The sequence below is a fragment of the Narcine bancroftii genome, chromosome 3, assembly GCF_036971445.1.
Source record: "Narcine bancroftii isolate sNarBan1 chromosome 3, sNarBan1.hap1, whole genome shotgun sequence".
Taxonomy (NCBI): Eukaryota; Metazoa; Chordata; class Chondrichthyes; order Torpediniformes; family Narcinidae; genus Narcine; species Narcine bancroftii.
In genome coordinates, this window is record NC_091471.1 from 236851530 (window position 1) to 236868846 (window position 17317).

General features: G+C 42.8%; 3 protein-coding genes across 16 annotated transcripts in view; 2 read left to right on the forward strand and 1 right to left on the reverse strand.

The window, feature by feature from the left end:
• LOC138758349 (adhesion G protein-coupled receptor E3-like) overlaps positions 1-8694 on the forward strand; it is a 47866-nt gene extending 39172 nt beyond the window's left edge. For 8 of the 12 annotated variants that reach the window (XM_069927153.1, XM_069927145.1, XM_069927143.1 and 5 more), the window contains 2 exons: positions 1160-1258; positions 2250-8694. In XM_069927153.1, the coding sequence (XP_069783254.1) occupies positions 1160-1258; positions 2250-2261 (111 nt within the window). In that variant the 3' untranslated portion in view covers positions 2262-8694. Of the gene's footprint in view, positions 1-1159; positions 1259-2249 lie in introns of those variants that run through there. The other 4 variants (XM_069927155.1, XM_069927146.1, XM_069927152.1 and 1 more) reach the window with 2 other exon arrangements.
• LOC138758350 (trichohyalin-like) lies at positions 1085-16323 on the reverse strand. Of its 2 annotated transcripts, XM_069927156.1 has the most exons (6): positions 16075-16323; positions 11896-11959; positions 10834-10894; positions 10641-10753; positions 9993-10055; positions 1085-6896 (listed from the first exon to the last, which is right to left on the reverse strand). In XM_069927156.1, the coding sequence occupies exons 2-6, from the start codon at positions 11933-11935 to the stop codon at positions 6172-6174; spliced, it is 1002 nt and encodes a 333-aa protein (XP_069783257.1). In that variant the 5' UTR covers positions 11936-11959; positions 16075-16323; the 3' UTR covers positions 1085-6171. The 2 variants fall into 2 exon arrangements, with proteins under 2 accessions (XP_069783257.1, XP_069783258.1); XM_069927157.1 differs by lacking the exons at positions 10641-10753; positions 10834-10894 and having other exon boundaries at positions 5011-6896; positions 16075-16321.
• Positions 15883-17317, forward strand: part of hook2 (hook microtubule-tethering protein 2) — a 56059-nt gene continuing 54624 nt past the window's right edge. The window contains exon 1 of one of the 2 annotated variants that reach the window (XM_069927141.1): positions 15883-15903. In XM_069927141.1, the coding sequence (XP_069783242.1) occupies positions 15898-15903 (6 nt within the window). In that variant the 5' untranslated portion in view covers positions 15883-15897. Of the gene's footprint in view, positions 15904-16466; positions 16585-17317 lie in introns of those variants that run through there. The other variant, XM_069927140.1, reaches the window with a different exon arrangement.

Consider the following 17317-nt stretch of genomic DNA (forward strand, 5'->3'; position numbering starts at 1 on the left):
AGCTTTCCCAAGTCCTTCTGCACAGCAGCACGCTGCAATCACTTGCCATTTAAATATTTTGATCTTCCATTTTTCCTTCCAAAATGGATAACTTCACATTTGCTAACATTGTACTTCATCTGCCAGACCCTTGACCACTCATTTAATATATCTGTATCTCTTTGAAGACTCTGTATCCTCTGCACAATTTGTTTTTCCATTCAATTTAGCAGCAAACTGATATACTCCAAACTGTCCCTCTTCCAGATCATTAATATATATTGTGAACAAATCATTGTTTCATCCATGAGATCTTCCACTAACCCCCACTTCCTCTGTACTGGGAGTTCAAGATAACCACTGTTTTTCTTGTTCTCTGACATCACTCATAATCAGTCTAACTCTAATTTGAAGGAAATAACTCTCTTGTTCCGGATTTTCTTGATGTACCCTGTCCACTTACACAGTTTCAAAACCAAACTTTCAATTTGATCCCCAATTCTTTCAAAAAGAAACACGTACCCAACACTATGTGAGACAGTTTGAGGCTCTGTGTGGGACAAATGCAGTGTTGCATGGTTGAAGTTACCAGCTTTCTAAGCAATCATGCCATACCTCATTGCGAAAGTTACCACAGTATAATTTGGAAACTTAGCAGAACTTCTTCCTCGCTCCTCCGCGCCCCTCCCCCATCCCACCCCCCCCCCCCCCCCACCACCCCCAGTAGCCTGGGCAGTATTAATGTCTCAGCCATGACAAAAATACCTGATAGTGTCTGGATAACTGTCTGCTGGCTGCAAAGCTTAGGAAGGCCTTTGGTTTCTCGGTTCAGATCCTGGAGTGTGTCTCAAATCACAAAACCCACACTGTAAAGATGCCACCAGTTGGGTAGCAATGCCTCAAGGCACTCAGTGCCAAAGTGAGAGGGGAGCCTGCCCTGATGCCCCAGTGGTGGAGTCCGAGGGTCAGGTACTGCACCTCCTGCGGTCAGACTGGAGGCCAATACTAATCTTCCAGTGGAAGTAGTTTTCCCCATTTCACCAGCTTCAGTCTGGGGTTTCTAGACACAAAGAATCTTTATAACTAATGAATGAGCACACTCATAGTTATTTAATTGATCTTAGATCATCTTATTCAGGTGTAACATTTGAGTAACTTCTTCTTTAATGCTTCTCTTAAGATAAGGGCTGAATACCAGAAGTGGGTTTTCTCCATTTTCAAGACAAAGAGAATCTTATTTGAATCTGAATCCACAAAAATGCCATTGTCAGTCACATCGGTGAGTGGGTTTGTGTTAAAGGCAGCAACTCCATCACAGACGATGGGGCCAACAGCTCCAACGTCCGCACACATCATCCCTTCTTGGACATACATCAGCAGCAGTACCGTTCTCATTATCAACACCATCGACATCCCATTATCCTCATCAATATCAACAGCAGGCACCCCCTTGTCAGCATTGAGCCAAAGATCCAGAACCCTCCTCCCTCCCAGCACACTCCTTCAAGACAGGTTCAAACAAGGCCTGTCACCACCTCCCCGAGCTGCTGTCAGTACAGACAGCTAAGTGGAGAGGGAGTAGGTTGTGATCAGAGAAGGCAGAGGACAGACAAGTGAGTTAGAGAAATCAAGACAGGCCATTTTCATTGGGTTAGTCTGCAGCATCTGGAAAGGGAGTGGGGGGGGGGTAAGTGAAGGATGGGGGATTGTGCTTCTATTTATGTGAAGTTTACATGATCTCACAGTGAGCAATTGGACAGATACTGAACCCCTAGAGTGGGTGTGGGGAGTGGGTAAATTGGGTACTGTAAATACCCCAGAGTAGGTAAATGGCAAACTTAGAGACGCTGATGGATATGTGAGAGCATGAGCTGGAGGGCTACCTGGAAATTTGGAGGGGGAGTTGGCAAAGTCTCTCCCCAGAAGTTGGCATGGAGCTGATCTCCTCCTGTGGAAGGGGCTGTATGGTTGTGAAGGCAAGTATCCCTATCCAGCTCTGTGCTGGTAAGATGTCAGGCTTCCCCAGAACAGGCCAAAGTTTTCCATAGGGCTTCTCATGGAACAATGCACTATGTCATCTTGCACACTACTGGTGTAGGAATCACATCTGGAAATGTCCAGGAAATGGTCATTCCCACATTCATCCGTGGCATAAATTAATTTGCCTAACTTTGGAGGTGGGGGGGAAACAATAGAATTTTTCAGTAAATTTGCTGACAATTCCTCTCTGTTCTCCAAAACTCAGACTAAGGCCACGTTTCCCTCCACAGGACACTGCGTGACTGGATAGAGGCTGGTGCCACCATTCTCGCCCATGTTAGCTGATATGCATCAAGATTTATTTTGACAAATCATGAAGATATTACTTTGTAAAGTGCTGCTCACCTCCGATCGGATAGCAGGTCCTTCACCAGCAGTTTTCTGTCCTGTGGCCACAGCAGTCGTGGAAAGCCTGGGCAGAGTTTACCAAGTTTGACAAGATGCCAGTTTGCTGAAAGCTTATTTTAGTCACCAAACATTTTAACTCCTTAAAGAATGAAAGGCATAAATTGAATTTTCTACTGATGACTTTGAGAAAGCCGCTTAATCCATTTTAATTGTTGAGAACAAGTCAGAATATTGCAAAGGATTAAGACCTGGCTCTTTTATTGTCTTCTCTTTAAGGATAAGACATTTCAATGCCAGTTATGATCTATGGATCTGTTAACAAATAGTTGGTATTCTTTTTATATCTTTTGGGATTGGAGCCAAAGGAGATGTAGCAACTTAATTGTAATCACTTGAAAATGCCTATGCATGAACAATTTAAAAATACATTGATAAAAGTATAGAAGTAATTCAAAGCTCAGTATTATCCATAAGTTGTGGTGTTCTTGGCTCTTGTGAAATTCACAATCCGACTCCAGTCTCGGGTCCATCAGGATCTACAGGAACTGGGAAAGCGGGCCAAGAATGGCAGATAGAATTTAATGAACAAACAAATGGTCTTGTACTTTGATAGGTTAAACCAGGGCAGGTGAACGATAGGACCCTGGGAGAACAGAGACTTGGGGATACATAGTTCTAGGGAAGAAACAACATATCCAGGTCAGTAATTATGACTCTGATTACATAAAATTAACAGCCTCCTCCTCTACCACAAGAATATCCAAGCATCCAATTTATACAAGGAGCATCAAGTCAATATTATTGCTCACCAAGATGGAAATTGGACATTCTAACAAGTTTATCAAACTTTTGTGACATGGAACAAATATCAAACCAATCACAGGTATGGGAAGGGTTAATGTATTAAAATGGGGAAAACAGCTGGAATGTGAGAGGACGTGTTGGTCATGTGACAGGAAATTGTTTGCAGATGTGTATACATGTAGATCTCACGCCGCCTGCTCTACCTGGTTACTGTGGCAGAAGGTAGGACAGGTCTCTGGGTAGGTTCTCCTTTGCTTCTTGGTTCATTGAGCAGATATTCCCTTTCATCTGTGACCATGTCTTCCCCTCGAGTCCTTGGTACCCTGCTCAATTGGATGATACCTTGATAAAGCCACTTCCTCAGCTTGCTTCTGAGCCCAACACCTTTACCCATATTTGGACCATGACCATCATGTGGAGCAAAGAACAAAATCCTGGCTAGAACTGTGTCAGGCAGTCACTTGGGTCTCCAGATCTGAAGCTCAGGGTTTCTGCCAAACCTCAAACTCAACATGGATGAACAGGTAAATGCTGTGGGCTGTATTGTGCTGGCCTTTCCCCATTGTCAGCAGGTAAATACCATTGTTAGATCCAGGTTTGTCTTGATCAACTCCACCTTCATTTTCAGCTCAAACTGATGATTGTCAAGATTGATTTTTTTGACTTCTGGACCATTGCAGCAAGTTTCTGAGGAAGTTCAGTTAACACAAAACAAACTAATGAGAGGAACTGAGGGAAGCCCATTCTTGCTTCAACTTGGCACTGTTGTTTAGTTGGGCAGTTGTAATTCAAAAGCTGCTCCATCAATGACATGAGTTAAGCTTGAAACTTCATCCAGAGACAAATCAAAACAAAGGATTTTGGTCTTGTTTATCCAATCTGTCCCAGAAACAGAACTAGATGTAAATGTATCTCCCATTTCCCTTGACCAGGACTAAAGCCAGCTTGGTCTCAATTTCTTGCAGTAGATTTTAGGGTGTAAAATTGAAACCCTCTACCCTGAACTTTGTGAATTTCAAGGTTCCTTTACCTTGAAATTCAAGGTTGCTTTTATTGTCACATATTAAAAATGTAGCATACATTATTTAACTCTGTCTACCTTAAGGCAGAGTTTCCATTAGAATGGTCCAGCACCCTTACAGTACGAGAAAGAGAAGCAATAGAGTCCCTCAGTTCCATGGATTCACCTCCAGCTTTCCTTCAGCCACAAACTCCTGTTCGATTCATCAGCAACATAAGCTCCAGATCCAAACTTCCGACACAATCAGGATACCTTCAGCGCTCCAAGGCCCTTCGGAACCCCTTCTTGCCCTCAGCACCCTCTTGAATCCCAGCTCCAATACCTGGTTCCCATGAGCCAATGTCTAGCAACCCACAGCCCACGTGGGTCCCTTGACCATGTCATCAACAGCCCGCAGCCCATGTATCCCTCAGCTGCGGAGCTCCTCGCTGGTCTGCTGCCATGGTCACCTTCCCTTTACAGTCCTTCAGCCACTGAGCTCCATGCTGGTCTGCTGTCATGATCACTGTCCTGTAGGACTGCCTACCAGGCTTCGCCTTCTCAATAGAGGGTTCCACTCCCAGTTTCAGGGGCCCAGCACCAGCCCGCTGCTCACTGGAGTCTGCAACCCTTTGTAGCTGCTGCCCAGCACAGGTACCGCCATCTTGGGTGCAGGATTTTACTTACAAACACCTACTGTTCCTTTAACAGGTCATTTAAAGCCTATACGGAGCCACTTTACACCAGCGCTGTCTCCTCGCTCTCGCAGGTCAGGACCAGTGGCAGCGCCGCTGTTACAGCAGCTTGGTGTTATAGTCAATATTTACCATTTCGCCAACAACACCACAACTTGTTTATTTAACGGGTCTTGCTTTGTGAAAATTGGCTCCCACATTTGTATAACTTGACTACTGATTGTTAAGCACCTTTGCACATCAAGCCACATCAATGTGCTTGGGGAAATACAGGTTTCTTGGAGCATGTTAATCACAAATGTAATCTTTTCAATAGCAGTGACATAATATGCAAGCATCTTGGCACAATTGGAATAGCAACAATGAACAGCGAAACACCACAAACAGCAACTTTCAGCAGAATTTGAAGCAAAACCACTATCTGTTGAGCAAAGGAAAACGACTAGGACACAGGATTTTCTCACTCTTCCTGAAGAGCAGGTTTCTCACTCTTCAAAGGAAATACCAACTCTGCCATTTGAGGGGATGTGGTGCCAAGTCCCTGGTTGTATAGCAAATGGGAATAGGTAACATTTCTTTTAAAACATTGCAGATATAGTGATACAGAGTAAAAATGAAGGCCTCACTTCTCAGATACATACCCAAATCTTGTTGGTCCAGATACTTTGTGATAGTCCAATTGGTGACTATTATGGCATAGTGGAGCACAGACCATATTTGGACATGGCTAGGTAAAATCCTGGCCCTAGTACAGTCACAGGAATTAACAAGCTGGAAATTTGCTCCACTTCTTTGCTGGTACACTCTGGTCCTTGTTTAAAACTACATAATGTCCATGGTTTACAGATCATGTGTCCTTTACCAGCAGTACAACACATACCTAAATGCATCAAATGCAGGTTTCATTTGGATTGACCAGTTTGTTACCTGTAACAATAATAATGAAACAGTTGCTGCATTTTTTTTGCTAAAGAGAATTCTTTTCCACACAAGGGGCAAAACTAACTCCTTTTATTCCTTGTGTGCAGTTGCCACTGATCAAGGGATTAAATGTGTAGCTCGTACTAAGAGTTAACTTTGCCAGTAGTTACCGTGTTCCCATTTGTGACAACCACACTGAAGTCTGGCGGATCACCTATCATGATTAATTAATTATGCAGGTCTCAGTATTAATCCCACGTTTTATGGCATACGATTCTTTGTAATAACCAGCATGGCTTAAGCTAAAACAGGCAAGCATTATTGGTGAAAGGCTTCAACATGAGGGATTACTGCAGACACCATGGTCTTCAGTTTTACAGACTTTCATTTGCGTGGCTCTATCTCCCGTTGGAAGCAGCACCTGGACACTTCTCTGTTCTGTAGCCTCTCATCCTGTGTTCCCTCCACAAGTCCCCTGTCCAGCAGCAAGTGGCATCGCTTGTCTCTATCTTCCTGCATCTCTTGCTGGGTAAACTGCCTCATTGCTTCCCAAATTCTGCACAACATGTCTTCCTTCTCGCCCTCGTTCTTCCGCTGCCGCCGGTTCTTGACTCCTTCCCAATTCTTCCGCAATCTTTTCTTTCGCTGCTCCTCTGTTTCTTGCTCGCGTCGCCTTTTAATTCCATCCCAGTTTCTTCGCAGCCGGTGTTCTCGTTCTTCCTCAGTTTCTTCTTGCCGGCGGATTTTAGTGGACTCCCAGTTTTTCCGCAGCCTCTCTTGCCTCTGTTCCTGGGATTCCTGCTGCCGACGACTTTTGATCAACTCTCTGTTTTTGCGCAATCTCTCATCTCTCTGCTCCTCGGTTTCCATCTCACGGTACCGTTTCATGGCCTCACGGTTTTTACGGAGTCGATTACCTCGCTGCTCGTCTGATTCAATCTGCCGGCGCAGCCTCATCGCTTCTCTGTTCTTGCGTAGTCGGTCTTCTCTCTGCTCTGCTGTCTCTCCTTCTCGTTGCCTTTTCATCGCCTCCCTGTTCTTCCTCAGCTTTTCTTCTTTCTTCAAATCCACAGCCTGTTTCTCTGCTAACAGCTCTCCAATCACTGGATCTTTCAAAACAAGACAAGATATTTAGAGGTGACATCTTGTAACTTTGAAATGGACATTGCTGTATTACAGATGAGATTTAGAATTACAACTTCGCTTTGATCTATTAGCAGTTTTCTAAAATTATGTGGCAGAGCCATTCCTATTTTGAAAAAAAAAGCTGGAAGCAGTGAAGATGTAATCTGCAGGAAATCAAATGTCTGAAATTATTGTCAATGGTACCAGATCACTGGGGTTATCCTCTCTCCCTCACGATCAATGTGATCGTTGTCTGAAGAGGGCTCGCAAGATCATTGAGGACCCCTACCATCTTGCCCATGGCATCTTTCAATTACTTCCATCGGGGAAGAGATACAAGAGGATCAGAGCCAGCACCACCAGGCTGAGGAACAGCTTCTTCCTTCGGGCAGTGAGAATGCTGAACAACTGATGAACTGCCCATACAAACCCTCCAGGGCTCTATTTATTTAATAACATTTATTTATTCTTATATATGTAGTGCATATAATCGCTTGTAAGTGTGTGTGCTGTGTGTATATATACATGTTTTTACACCGAGGACCGAAGAACGCTGTTTTGTCCAGTCGTACTTTTTTTAAAATTTGGACACGCAGCACTGCAACAGGCCAATTCGGCCCATGAGCTCATGCCACCCAATTTACACATCATTAACCTACACCCACCCCCCTCCCCCAGGGAAAACCTAGACAGACATGGGGAGACCGTACAAACTCTTTATATACAGCATGGGATTTTAATCCAGATCTTGTCCCAATCACTGGCGCTGTAAAGGCATTGCACTAACCGCTATACCAACCATGCTACTCTGACGGGAGAAAGGCTAAACAAAGTATGGAACGGAACACAAAAAATTTGAGTTTGTTTTTCTTTCTTTATTTAACCAAGTTGCTGTTTTGTCCCTCAGAGAGCCATACAGTTGATTTTACACTATTCCACTTTTGCCATGCCTCAAAATATTTAAAATTCTGACGCCTTCCTGTTCTTTGCTTATACCTTGAGGAAGGGCTCAGGCCCAAAGCGTCGGTAATGTATCTTTACCTCCCATGGACGCTGCAAGACCAGCTAGGTTCCTCCAGCATCTCTGTGGGTTTTCAAAACTTCTGGTTACCCTGTGAATAAGAGTTTTTCCTCAACCTCAATATAAAAAATATCATTTTAAATGGCCTCGTCCAAATTTGTCGCTTTCCTGCTGCTCAACGTGCACCAACATTGGTGCTCCGTTTACTTCATTCACAGGCCATGGCCTTGTCAACTAGGTCAGGCATTAATGCCAGCCCCAATATGGCTTGAGCTGCCTGGTCTGTTCATGAAAGTGCTTTCGCTTGAGTTAACCACACTGCTCCAAGTCTGAAGTTATAAATAAGACAGGCCATGCAGAGTCTGACATCATGCCATGACTTGTGACCAGTGGGATTTTCTAACTTTGGTACTTTCAAAGTGCAATGTAGTTTTCCACAAAACCTAGTTGACTGGAATTTCCTGTGGCTACAAAGGAATTTTGTACTTGGATCACTAATCCAGACACTTAACCAAGATGCTCCTGCATCATTAGGTTTCCTGCTTTCAGTTTTGTCCAGTTCAGGATTTGCATTAAAGGTTACGTACAGACTAATAAAAAATTTTTTTTAAAAAAACCAATCCAGGAGGCAGAAGAATGTTAAGGGGGAAGGTACATCTGTACTGAAATGAAATGTATAAAAAGTTGGGTAAGCCCCAGTATCAGTGTGTATTCCCAGGGTAAGGGGAATTATAATAAATGTTCTTTGTTCTCAAAAAAAAGTTACGTACAGACTCATGTGGGATGTTGTACCAGTTAGTGTTGGGTTGTGATGTTGGCATAGGATGTCATAGTTGCTCTGTGGTTAGCAAGGGATGAAGGTTGAGAACCACATTGTTTGTGCACTGTGGTCCAGAGAAACTCAGAATGTACATGGACAATCAGGTGATAATAAACTTGAACTTTTTAAGTACTGTAATTATCGCTAATGCAACACCGTTCAATTTATGCTCTGTAGCAAAAAAAAAGCACTGGCCATTTTGACCTATTACAAAATGTGACCCCAGAACCAATCTCAGAAGACTTTGGAATTAGATGGGAAAATTCATACCAAGTAGGCAGATATATACTTCTGCCTTCATACTGTAAAACTTTATACAAAACAGCACAATGGTGTTTAAAATGGAGCAGGAGGCATGAAACATGCCCTTAATTATGACAACAATTCGAAGCAAGCAGACTGGAAGTTCCAGCAAATGATGAGCTGACTTACTTTCTAGCTTCAAGCTGAAAAGCAATATTTGTAGTAAGTTGCCGTCTAGTCCCCAACTTCAATCCCTTGATTTTTTTCTCTACTTTTCTGCTGAATCTGAGCGTTTTGATGCCTGATCCAGGTCTTCACTATACAACTAACACACCTACACAAAAAGGGTTGCAATTTATATTCCTTTTTAAGACCAAACTCGTCTGCTTAACTATTTCTAAACATAACAACTGAGCAAGTGATTCTGCCTTTACTCAAATTTGTGGAGCTCAGCGGCAAGAGTGCCAGATCCACGGTGGGGAGAATGGGAAGGGGGTAGAATCCCCCCAAAAGCTTGTGTTTCATCATTGGGAGCTGGATAGAAACAGGCTCGTCTGCAGCCCCACATTTAAATAACCTGCCGATGTTCATCGCCATCACAAAGAATGGCTAGGTGAGTAACTTTGACTCAGAACAGTGCAAGTTGGGATCAAGCACAGGCAGTAAATAAATTATAAGGAAATTAAAAATAATGTAACATTCTAAGACAGCAAAGGTTCTCCTCGCTTGAGATTATAGATTGTGTCACAGGTGAAGTATATTTCAGAGATATTCGGTCATGCTTTATAATTAATTGCAAATATAAAGGTCATTCAAATTTGCACCGTACTCAGAAGTTCCAGCAGCACGTTGGGAGCAAGGACAATCGTCATCATTTTTACCAAACAAGTGAGCCGGGATAGTGAGCTAACAATATTATTCACTGATGCCAACTTACCACAGCACATAAATGAAAAATTCTAAAGTAATTTAATCTCATCAACATGTAAAAGTTACCTTGCAGAAGTGGAAGGCCTTTTAAAGACAGCTCAGTCATAGTTCTCCTGAGTTGATCCCAATCTATAAAGATTTTGAAATGGTGCACATGTAGTGAAAACACTTAAATAATTAGCAAATGATTTTGTTTCTGTTGAATCGTAGGAACACTGCTGTCATAGAATTAATTCAATAAGGTGGTACAACACTAAAGCAGCTAATAAGCCTAACCTTCAAAGATAATTTAGCACTTCCCTAAGAATTCTGCACCTTTAAGTTATGTTTTTTAAAACAATTCTTGAAAGTTTAGCGAAACACACCAGTTTTGAATGGCTCAAAATTCTTGACATTATCATCCTTTTCTGCAAAACTATGATTACAAATCCTCCATATTACCAATTGCAAACTTGCAATAATGCTACATATTATTGTCAGTAATTAGAGGGGTTTTTTTTAAACCACATCTTAATAGATTTCCCCCAGACTCTACAGAATATAAACCCTTCAGCACTTGATGGGCAATGGCTATATAGTAAAATCCCTAGTATCCGGCATCGACAGGGATTGGTGCATGCCGAATAAGTGAATTTCCCGGTTACTTGAGACTGCATGTTGTGTAAACAGAAAAGTAATGATAAGGTGTGACAATTTTAAACCATTTTTTTTTACCCATTTGCTCGGTTTTTTTTGCCGGTTGCTCAAGGATGCTGGTTGATTGAATTCCAGATAACAGGGATTTTACTGTAATTTTCTGGCAGCCTTCCAATACTCCACCCAAACAGCTGAGGAAAAAAGCAAAGGCTGTTTGACTGTATGAAACTTTGCAGATGTACCCAATTTTGCCCTACCTGATGTACCGTACCTTGGGTGAAGTATTGAAGAGCTGTGCCACATGTGGAACCATACACCAGCATGAGTCAGCCCTCAAAGGAGAAGTAGGAAGAAAATCGAAAGGACAAAAATAGTTTAAAAACACTATGTTTCACTCGGCATCTTCATCTCTTGGTTGATACTTCTCCCATTTTCACTGCTTCAAAAAACATAATCTCCAGAAAATGCATGTGAAATGCATTTGGAGAGAGAAAACTAGGCAAGCATTATAGACAATAAATGGTAGGGTTCATCTCCCATGCATTTCTCAGATTCAGGCAACACGCCCAGAGAATTCATTTTTACCCTTCATTCATTAAAAAAAATTATTTTTTTTAAATTTAGCCCTCCACTTTATAATAAAATAGAATGGTAACATTTAATTAGCTTCAAGGATGCAGTGATAATACACATGACACTGAACAATTAATTCAGTGTTAAAACCAGTGTTTAAATTTCTGAAGCTCCGGCACTTCCATTATAAGACTCCTGAGGAGACTGCAGTTGTTACCCATTCGTTATTCTGTACTAAAATAGGTGGGATGGATTAGAACATTTGCATTTGTGATATTCCATAACCTGCCATCTTTTTGCTGCAATCCTGTTAACCAGTTCCCCAAGCATTGTCATAATTTCTAGAAAGTCACTAGAAATAATATCCCAACTGGTTGGATGAGGAAGGAAGGTGATAATGGGGCATGTGATATCAGACGATGAGAGAATGCAGTGGGTGAAATGCAAGGCTAGTCGTTGAATTAAACCAGGAGGGGGGTGAAAATGGGTGATGGGAGCTTTGGGTGGGGGGGGGGGGGGTGGAACATATGGAGAAGAAACAAAAATGATAGGACAGAGGATGTATCAGAAGGAAACTTGGCATCTTGTGACGTGGTGAAAAACATGGTTTTCCAATGATTTCCTTTGAATGGCCGGCACTGCTTTACACAAACTTTTGCATCTCCGTGCCACTCAAAACATCTGAGGAATCTTAGAAAAACATCAGGTGTACACATTGTTCCAGGTGTTTAGATATTGTTAGAGATGCTTAAGGTCTTACCACAAAGAAAAGGATGTCCATTTGAAGACAGCTCATTCATAGTTCTTCAGGGATAATCCTGTTACTACAAAGAAAAGTCTTGAAATATTACCTCTTACAATGCAAATGGCTAAAACCTGAAATGTTAAATAGCAACAAAATCATGGATCTAAAATAAAGAAAGAGCACGCCAAGAGGAAGGCCTGATTTTAAAAAAGTGTCTTTAAATGTTTTCAGAAGTAATTGGATTTACAAATGTAGCTCAATAGTAACCACATTTCAAAGGGATGTCTTTGATTGTAAGGATCTGAATGGAATGTCTCTGACTTAAAATAGTTATATAAATGCACATTAAGTGACAATTTGATAGATGTTGTGAAAATTTTCACTGGGGAGTTTAACAAGTAACACTGGATCTCAAACCATGGCTATTGCAATGTTCTGAAAGTTCATTTGCATAACCAGTTCTTTTTTTTTAGTTGAATGGAGACAAGACACTGCAGATGCTGGAACCTAGAGCAAAAGCAAACTGCTAAAGGAACTCAGCACCTGCGGAAAGGAATTGTTGACATTTCAGGATGAGATCCTGCATCAAAAATGGGGGTTGAGGGGGTAGATAGCCAACAGGAGAATGATATAAATTGGTGATAACCAATTCCTCTCCAACAAACCCCCATCCACCTGGAAAATCTTGTCCTTACCCTGAACAACTTAGCTTTTAACTCCTCTACAAATCAAAGGTATAGCCATGCACACACTGATCCGAGCGACACCAGTTCTCTCATTAACTACATGTACTAGTCATTTTTCTGTCCTTCTCTGGGACCATCCCCAAATCTTTCTTCATGACATTGACTGCACCCATGCAGAACCAGTTAACTTTACTGACTTCACTATGATCTTCCACCACCCTCCCCCCCCCCCCCCACCTCAAGTTCAATTGATCCTTTTCAAACCTCTTTCTTCCTTTTCAGATCTCCATCTCAGAAGACAAACTATTCATTGAGATTAACTCCCACAGCTACTTGGACCACTTATCTAGGTTGCCTTAAACTGTGGTAATTGAATTTATACAATTGTGTTTTGAACACTTTATAAGACAACATTTCTAAAACATCAAACATTTTCCTTATTCTCCTATTTAAAACTTCTTTAACCCCCTTCTCCCCTCCCCCTCCTGAGTTGCCCTTTATCCCTTGTCGGGCAACCACATCTCCCCTCTCCATTTGGATTTGCAAATTCACTCGCAAGCGTCAACTGATTTTGCAGTGACCGTAACTCCTCCCCACCCAGCCCCCCCGGAAAAGATTTCAATTTTCATATATAACAAAGGTCACTCTTTTAATTCCCACCTTATTTCCTCTATTCCCTTTCATTCCCTTATTAATTCTTATCTATACTCTATATATTTTTCTCTAAATACGGATACACTCATGTATACACATATATACATACACATCTATAAATATATATATATACCCATATACACACATACATATAGTTCGTGGTCATTTTTACTCTCATTACATGTCTTCATCTCTCTCCTTGTTTTGTAGTTGTTCTGCAAATTTTCGTGCTTCCTCTGGATCCGAGAATAGTCTATTTTGTTGCCCTGGAATAACTTTTTTAAGTACCGCTGGGTACTTTAACATAAATTTATATCCTTTTTTCCATAGGATCGTTTTTGCTGTATTGAACTCCTTCCTCTTCTTCAGGAGTTCAAAACTTATGTCTGGATAGAAAAAATTTTTTTGACCTTTGTATTCCAGTGGCTTTTTGTCTTCTCTTATTTTCTTCATTGCTTTCTCCAATATATTTTCTCTTGTTGTATATCTTAAGAAATTTACTAAAATGGATCTTGGTTTTTGCTGCGGTTGTGGGTTCGGGGCTAGTGTTCTATGTGCCCTCTCTATTTCCATTTCTTCCTGTAATTCTGGTCTTCCTAGGACCCTGGGGATCCAATCTTTTATAAATTCTCTCATATTCTTGCCTTCTTCATCTTCCTTAAGACCCACTATCTTTATATTATTTCTTCTATTATAGTTTTCCATTATATCTATCTTCTGAGCTAACAGCTCATGTGCCTCTTTAACTTTTTTATTAGATTCTTCTAATTTCTCTTTTAAGTCCTCTACTTCCATTTCTACGATTATTTCTCGTTCTTCCACATTATCCACTCTTTTTCCTATCTCTGATATGACCAATTCTATTTTATTCATTTTTTCTTCTGCACTCTTAATTCTTCTTTTTATCTCATTAAATTCTTGTAATTGCCATTCTTTCACTGATTCCATATATTCTTTAAAAAAAAATATATCCATTGTCCTGCCTTTCCCTTCTTCTTCCATTTCTCTATGTTCTTCTTCCTCTGGGGTGGCCATCTGTTGTTTCCTTGTTTTCTTTTTGCTCTCTTCTTTCTTGTTCTCGTTATTTTCTATGTTCTCTTCCTGTTGCTGTGTTGTAGCTGTCACTCTCAGCTGATCCCCCCTCCTGTCAGTGTTTTTTTTTCATGCGCATTGCGCATGTGCGAGGAGTCGCGCATGCGTGGTTGCGCACTTTTACTCGGCTCCGCGAGCCATTTTTGTAGTCCCGAACTCGGGACTTCCACCGACCTTAGGGAGCGGGCTTCTCTCTCCGCGGCGGGCCTCCTTGGACAGGTAAGGCCTTCACCTTCTTCTTCCGACGTTCTTTCATCTTCTCTTCTTCCCGTTGCTTTCGACTTTTCTCTCTTCGCTGCTATTTTCTTCTCACCTTTACTTTGTTTTAATTTTTATTCTTGTACCTTCATGTTCTGTGCATTTTTTTTCAACTTTTCCGGAGAGGGCTGGAATTCCCTGACCAGCCACTTGACTGGTCTATTCACAATCACGTGACTTTCTCAATTTATACAATTGTGGATGCATCTTGCATACCCGTGTGATTGCAGCAAGAACTTGCTGCATTGTACTTGCTTACATGACAATAAGCTCTGATATTTGTATTCCCACCCTGTCTTGGCCAAAACATTGACTGTTCATTTCTCTCCATGGATGCTACTTGATATGCTGAGTCCTTCAAATTTCTCTTTGCCGACCTGAGCTTGCCCCATTGGCGTACATTTGACCTGGTTCCCTCTGGGCCTTTCTCATCCATGAAACTCACCAACATCAAAATATGAGCAAAATGTAGGCTGTAACCCAAACCAAGTTGATAAAGATACATTACCAAGTTTAAGCACCTGCCTACATTTTGCTCATACCTTGATGAAGGGCCCATGCCCAAAACATTGGTTATTTATCTTTATCTTCGATGTATAAAGTACACTTTTTGACTTGCTGAGTTTCTCCAGCATCATGTTTTTACTGAAAGACTGAGGTTCACCCTCTCCATGCCACTTGCTGTCTTGAAGCTTGGCCAATCTGCACCTGGATCAAACTTTGAGATGTTTACAGTGGGCTGGAGTAGATAAAGACTGTTCACTGAATCTGGGACTGGCTGGTCACAGGCTGGAGTTGTTACAGATCAGAGAAACATAGAACATTACAGTACAGAAAACTTCTAGCCCGCGCCAAACTATCATTCTACCTCCTCCCAAAGCCCTCCACACCCTTCTCCATATTCCTGTCCAATGGTTTTTTTTTTATTAAAATTGAGCCCTCATTCACCACGTCAGGTGGCAGCTCGTTCTACACTCTCTGTGCGAAGAAGTTTCCCCTAAACGGTTTTATTTCAACCATGATGTCTACAGACTTTGGTGTTTTACACCATCAACAGATCCAAATTTGTGCAGCGATGGGAACTCTTAAACTCATTCCCAGAAGAATATCTAACCAGGATTATTTTATCACTAGTTATGGGTGCCAGACAGTGCAAACAAGTAGAGCGGAAGATTAACAAGCAACTACGGGTCCAGGAGCTTCATGGCGAGAGAGGGGAGTAAACTGTTGTCTCTGTGATACCCCTGTCACCAAAGGATATTTTGTGTCAAAACATTAGGACGCAGCAGTTGCCACAAAGGGCCTGACCTTGCCCCATCAGCTGGGCATGGAGGTAATACTTCCCCGGGAGTAGAGGGGCCGTGGGGATGGTGTTGTCCGGGAGGAGAGGGGGCCTCGTGGGGAGGGGGGCCGTGAAGAGAAGGGGAACCCCGGTGGGGAGAGGAGGGCTGTGGGGTCGGTGCAACCCCGGGAGCGGAGAGGCCGGGCGGGCCCGGCTTCTTACCCGAGTCCGCTGCTTAAACTCCCTCCACCATCGCCGTTTCCCCTCAACGCTGTTCACCGGGGAAAGTACTAGCTCCCGTCGCTCTCCCTCTCGCCGCCCCCAGGACCCTGATACAGACACTAGAGTAAGGGGAGGTTGGTGTTGAGTGGAAACAATCACAAAGCAGGCGATCTCGGCGGCCACCTGAAATCCGCGCAGCCGCAGAACTGGAGAGGTACAGGACCCGACTGAAGGCTGCAAGAGCTGGCTGTTGGCACCTGCGCGTGCCCGGAGCAAACCTCAAGTGATTGGTCGGGGAAGCGCCGCCGGCCATTGGCTCAGGTTCCGTGTGGGGGCGGGACTTCATCCACAGTGGAGCGCTGATTGGACAGATGTAAGGGACGGCCTGTGCGCGAGTGCGCTCCCGGGGAAGGCGGCGGAGTCTGGTGGCGCGAGACTGGGTCCGGTCCGCGGGGAGGCAGCAGCATGAGCTCCGACAGAGTGGAGCTGTGCGACAGCCTGCTGCTATGGGTGAGCGGGGCGGTAGGGGGAGAGAGAGAAGGAGGGGACTGAGAGAGGGTTGGGACGTAGCGGTGGAAAGGCGAAGTGGGGATGGGTGGGTGGCGGAGGGGTGGGAATTGGGTGGAGTGAAGAGGTGAAGGTAGGTACTGGGGAAGGGCGGGGCGAGATAGGCAGGTTGGGGGTTTGGAGTAGGAAACCACAACGTGCATTTATATAGCACCTTAGACCAGTCCAGGTGAGGAGCTCTGCACTTGAGCCCCGCCTCACAGGGCTGTTTGGCCTTTTCGTGCTGGTGTCTTATGGATCCCTGCCACGTCTGGGGCAAATGTTTTGGAGCCCTGGGTTCCGGTGTCCTAGTGCTAGGACTGATGATGTATATGTAGGTATGAAGGATTCCTGTTCTGAAGAGTCTGATCTTCAGTGTTTGGACAGCATTTAGACTTGACGATGCTGTACATGTATTGCAGCCATGTTTTCTACACTTGACCGTGATCAAATTTTTTTTAAATACTGTGAAACCCTCTTTAAAGTTATTAAAGAAATTCAAAGGGTGTCCAATAACATGATCAAAATATCTTGAGCCCTTAAATGAATAGGATGGATATCTACAGAGAGAAAGGGAATTCTAGGAATACAAGTTGTCTGCTTGAAAATAAACAATATTTATGTTTAGAGTTAACACAATGGAAAAAGTTTAGGAGATGGTACAAATTTAATGAAGCATCTGACTGTGATACATTGA

Bases quoted from the DNA above. Each gene is read 5' to 3' on its own strand.
- LOC138758350 (XM_069927156.1), bottom strand. From the start codon at position 11,935: ATGAATGAGCTGTCTTCAAATGGACATCCTTTTCTTTGTG. The intron at 10,754-10,833 runs GTACGGTACATC...TTTTTTCCTCAG, and splicing joins TCTTCAATACTTCACCCAAG to CTGTTTGGGTGGAGTATTGG. The intron at 6,897-9,992 runs GTAACTTTTACA...TTGTTTTGAAAG, and splicing joins AGGCCTTCCACTTCTGCAAG to ATCCAGTGATTGGAGAGCTG.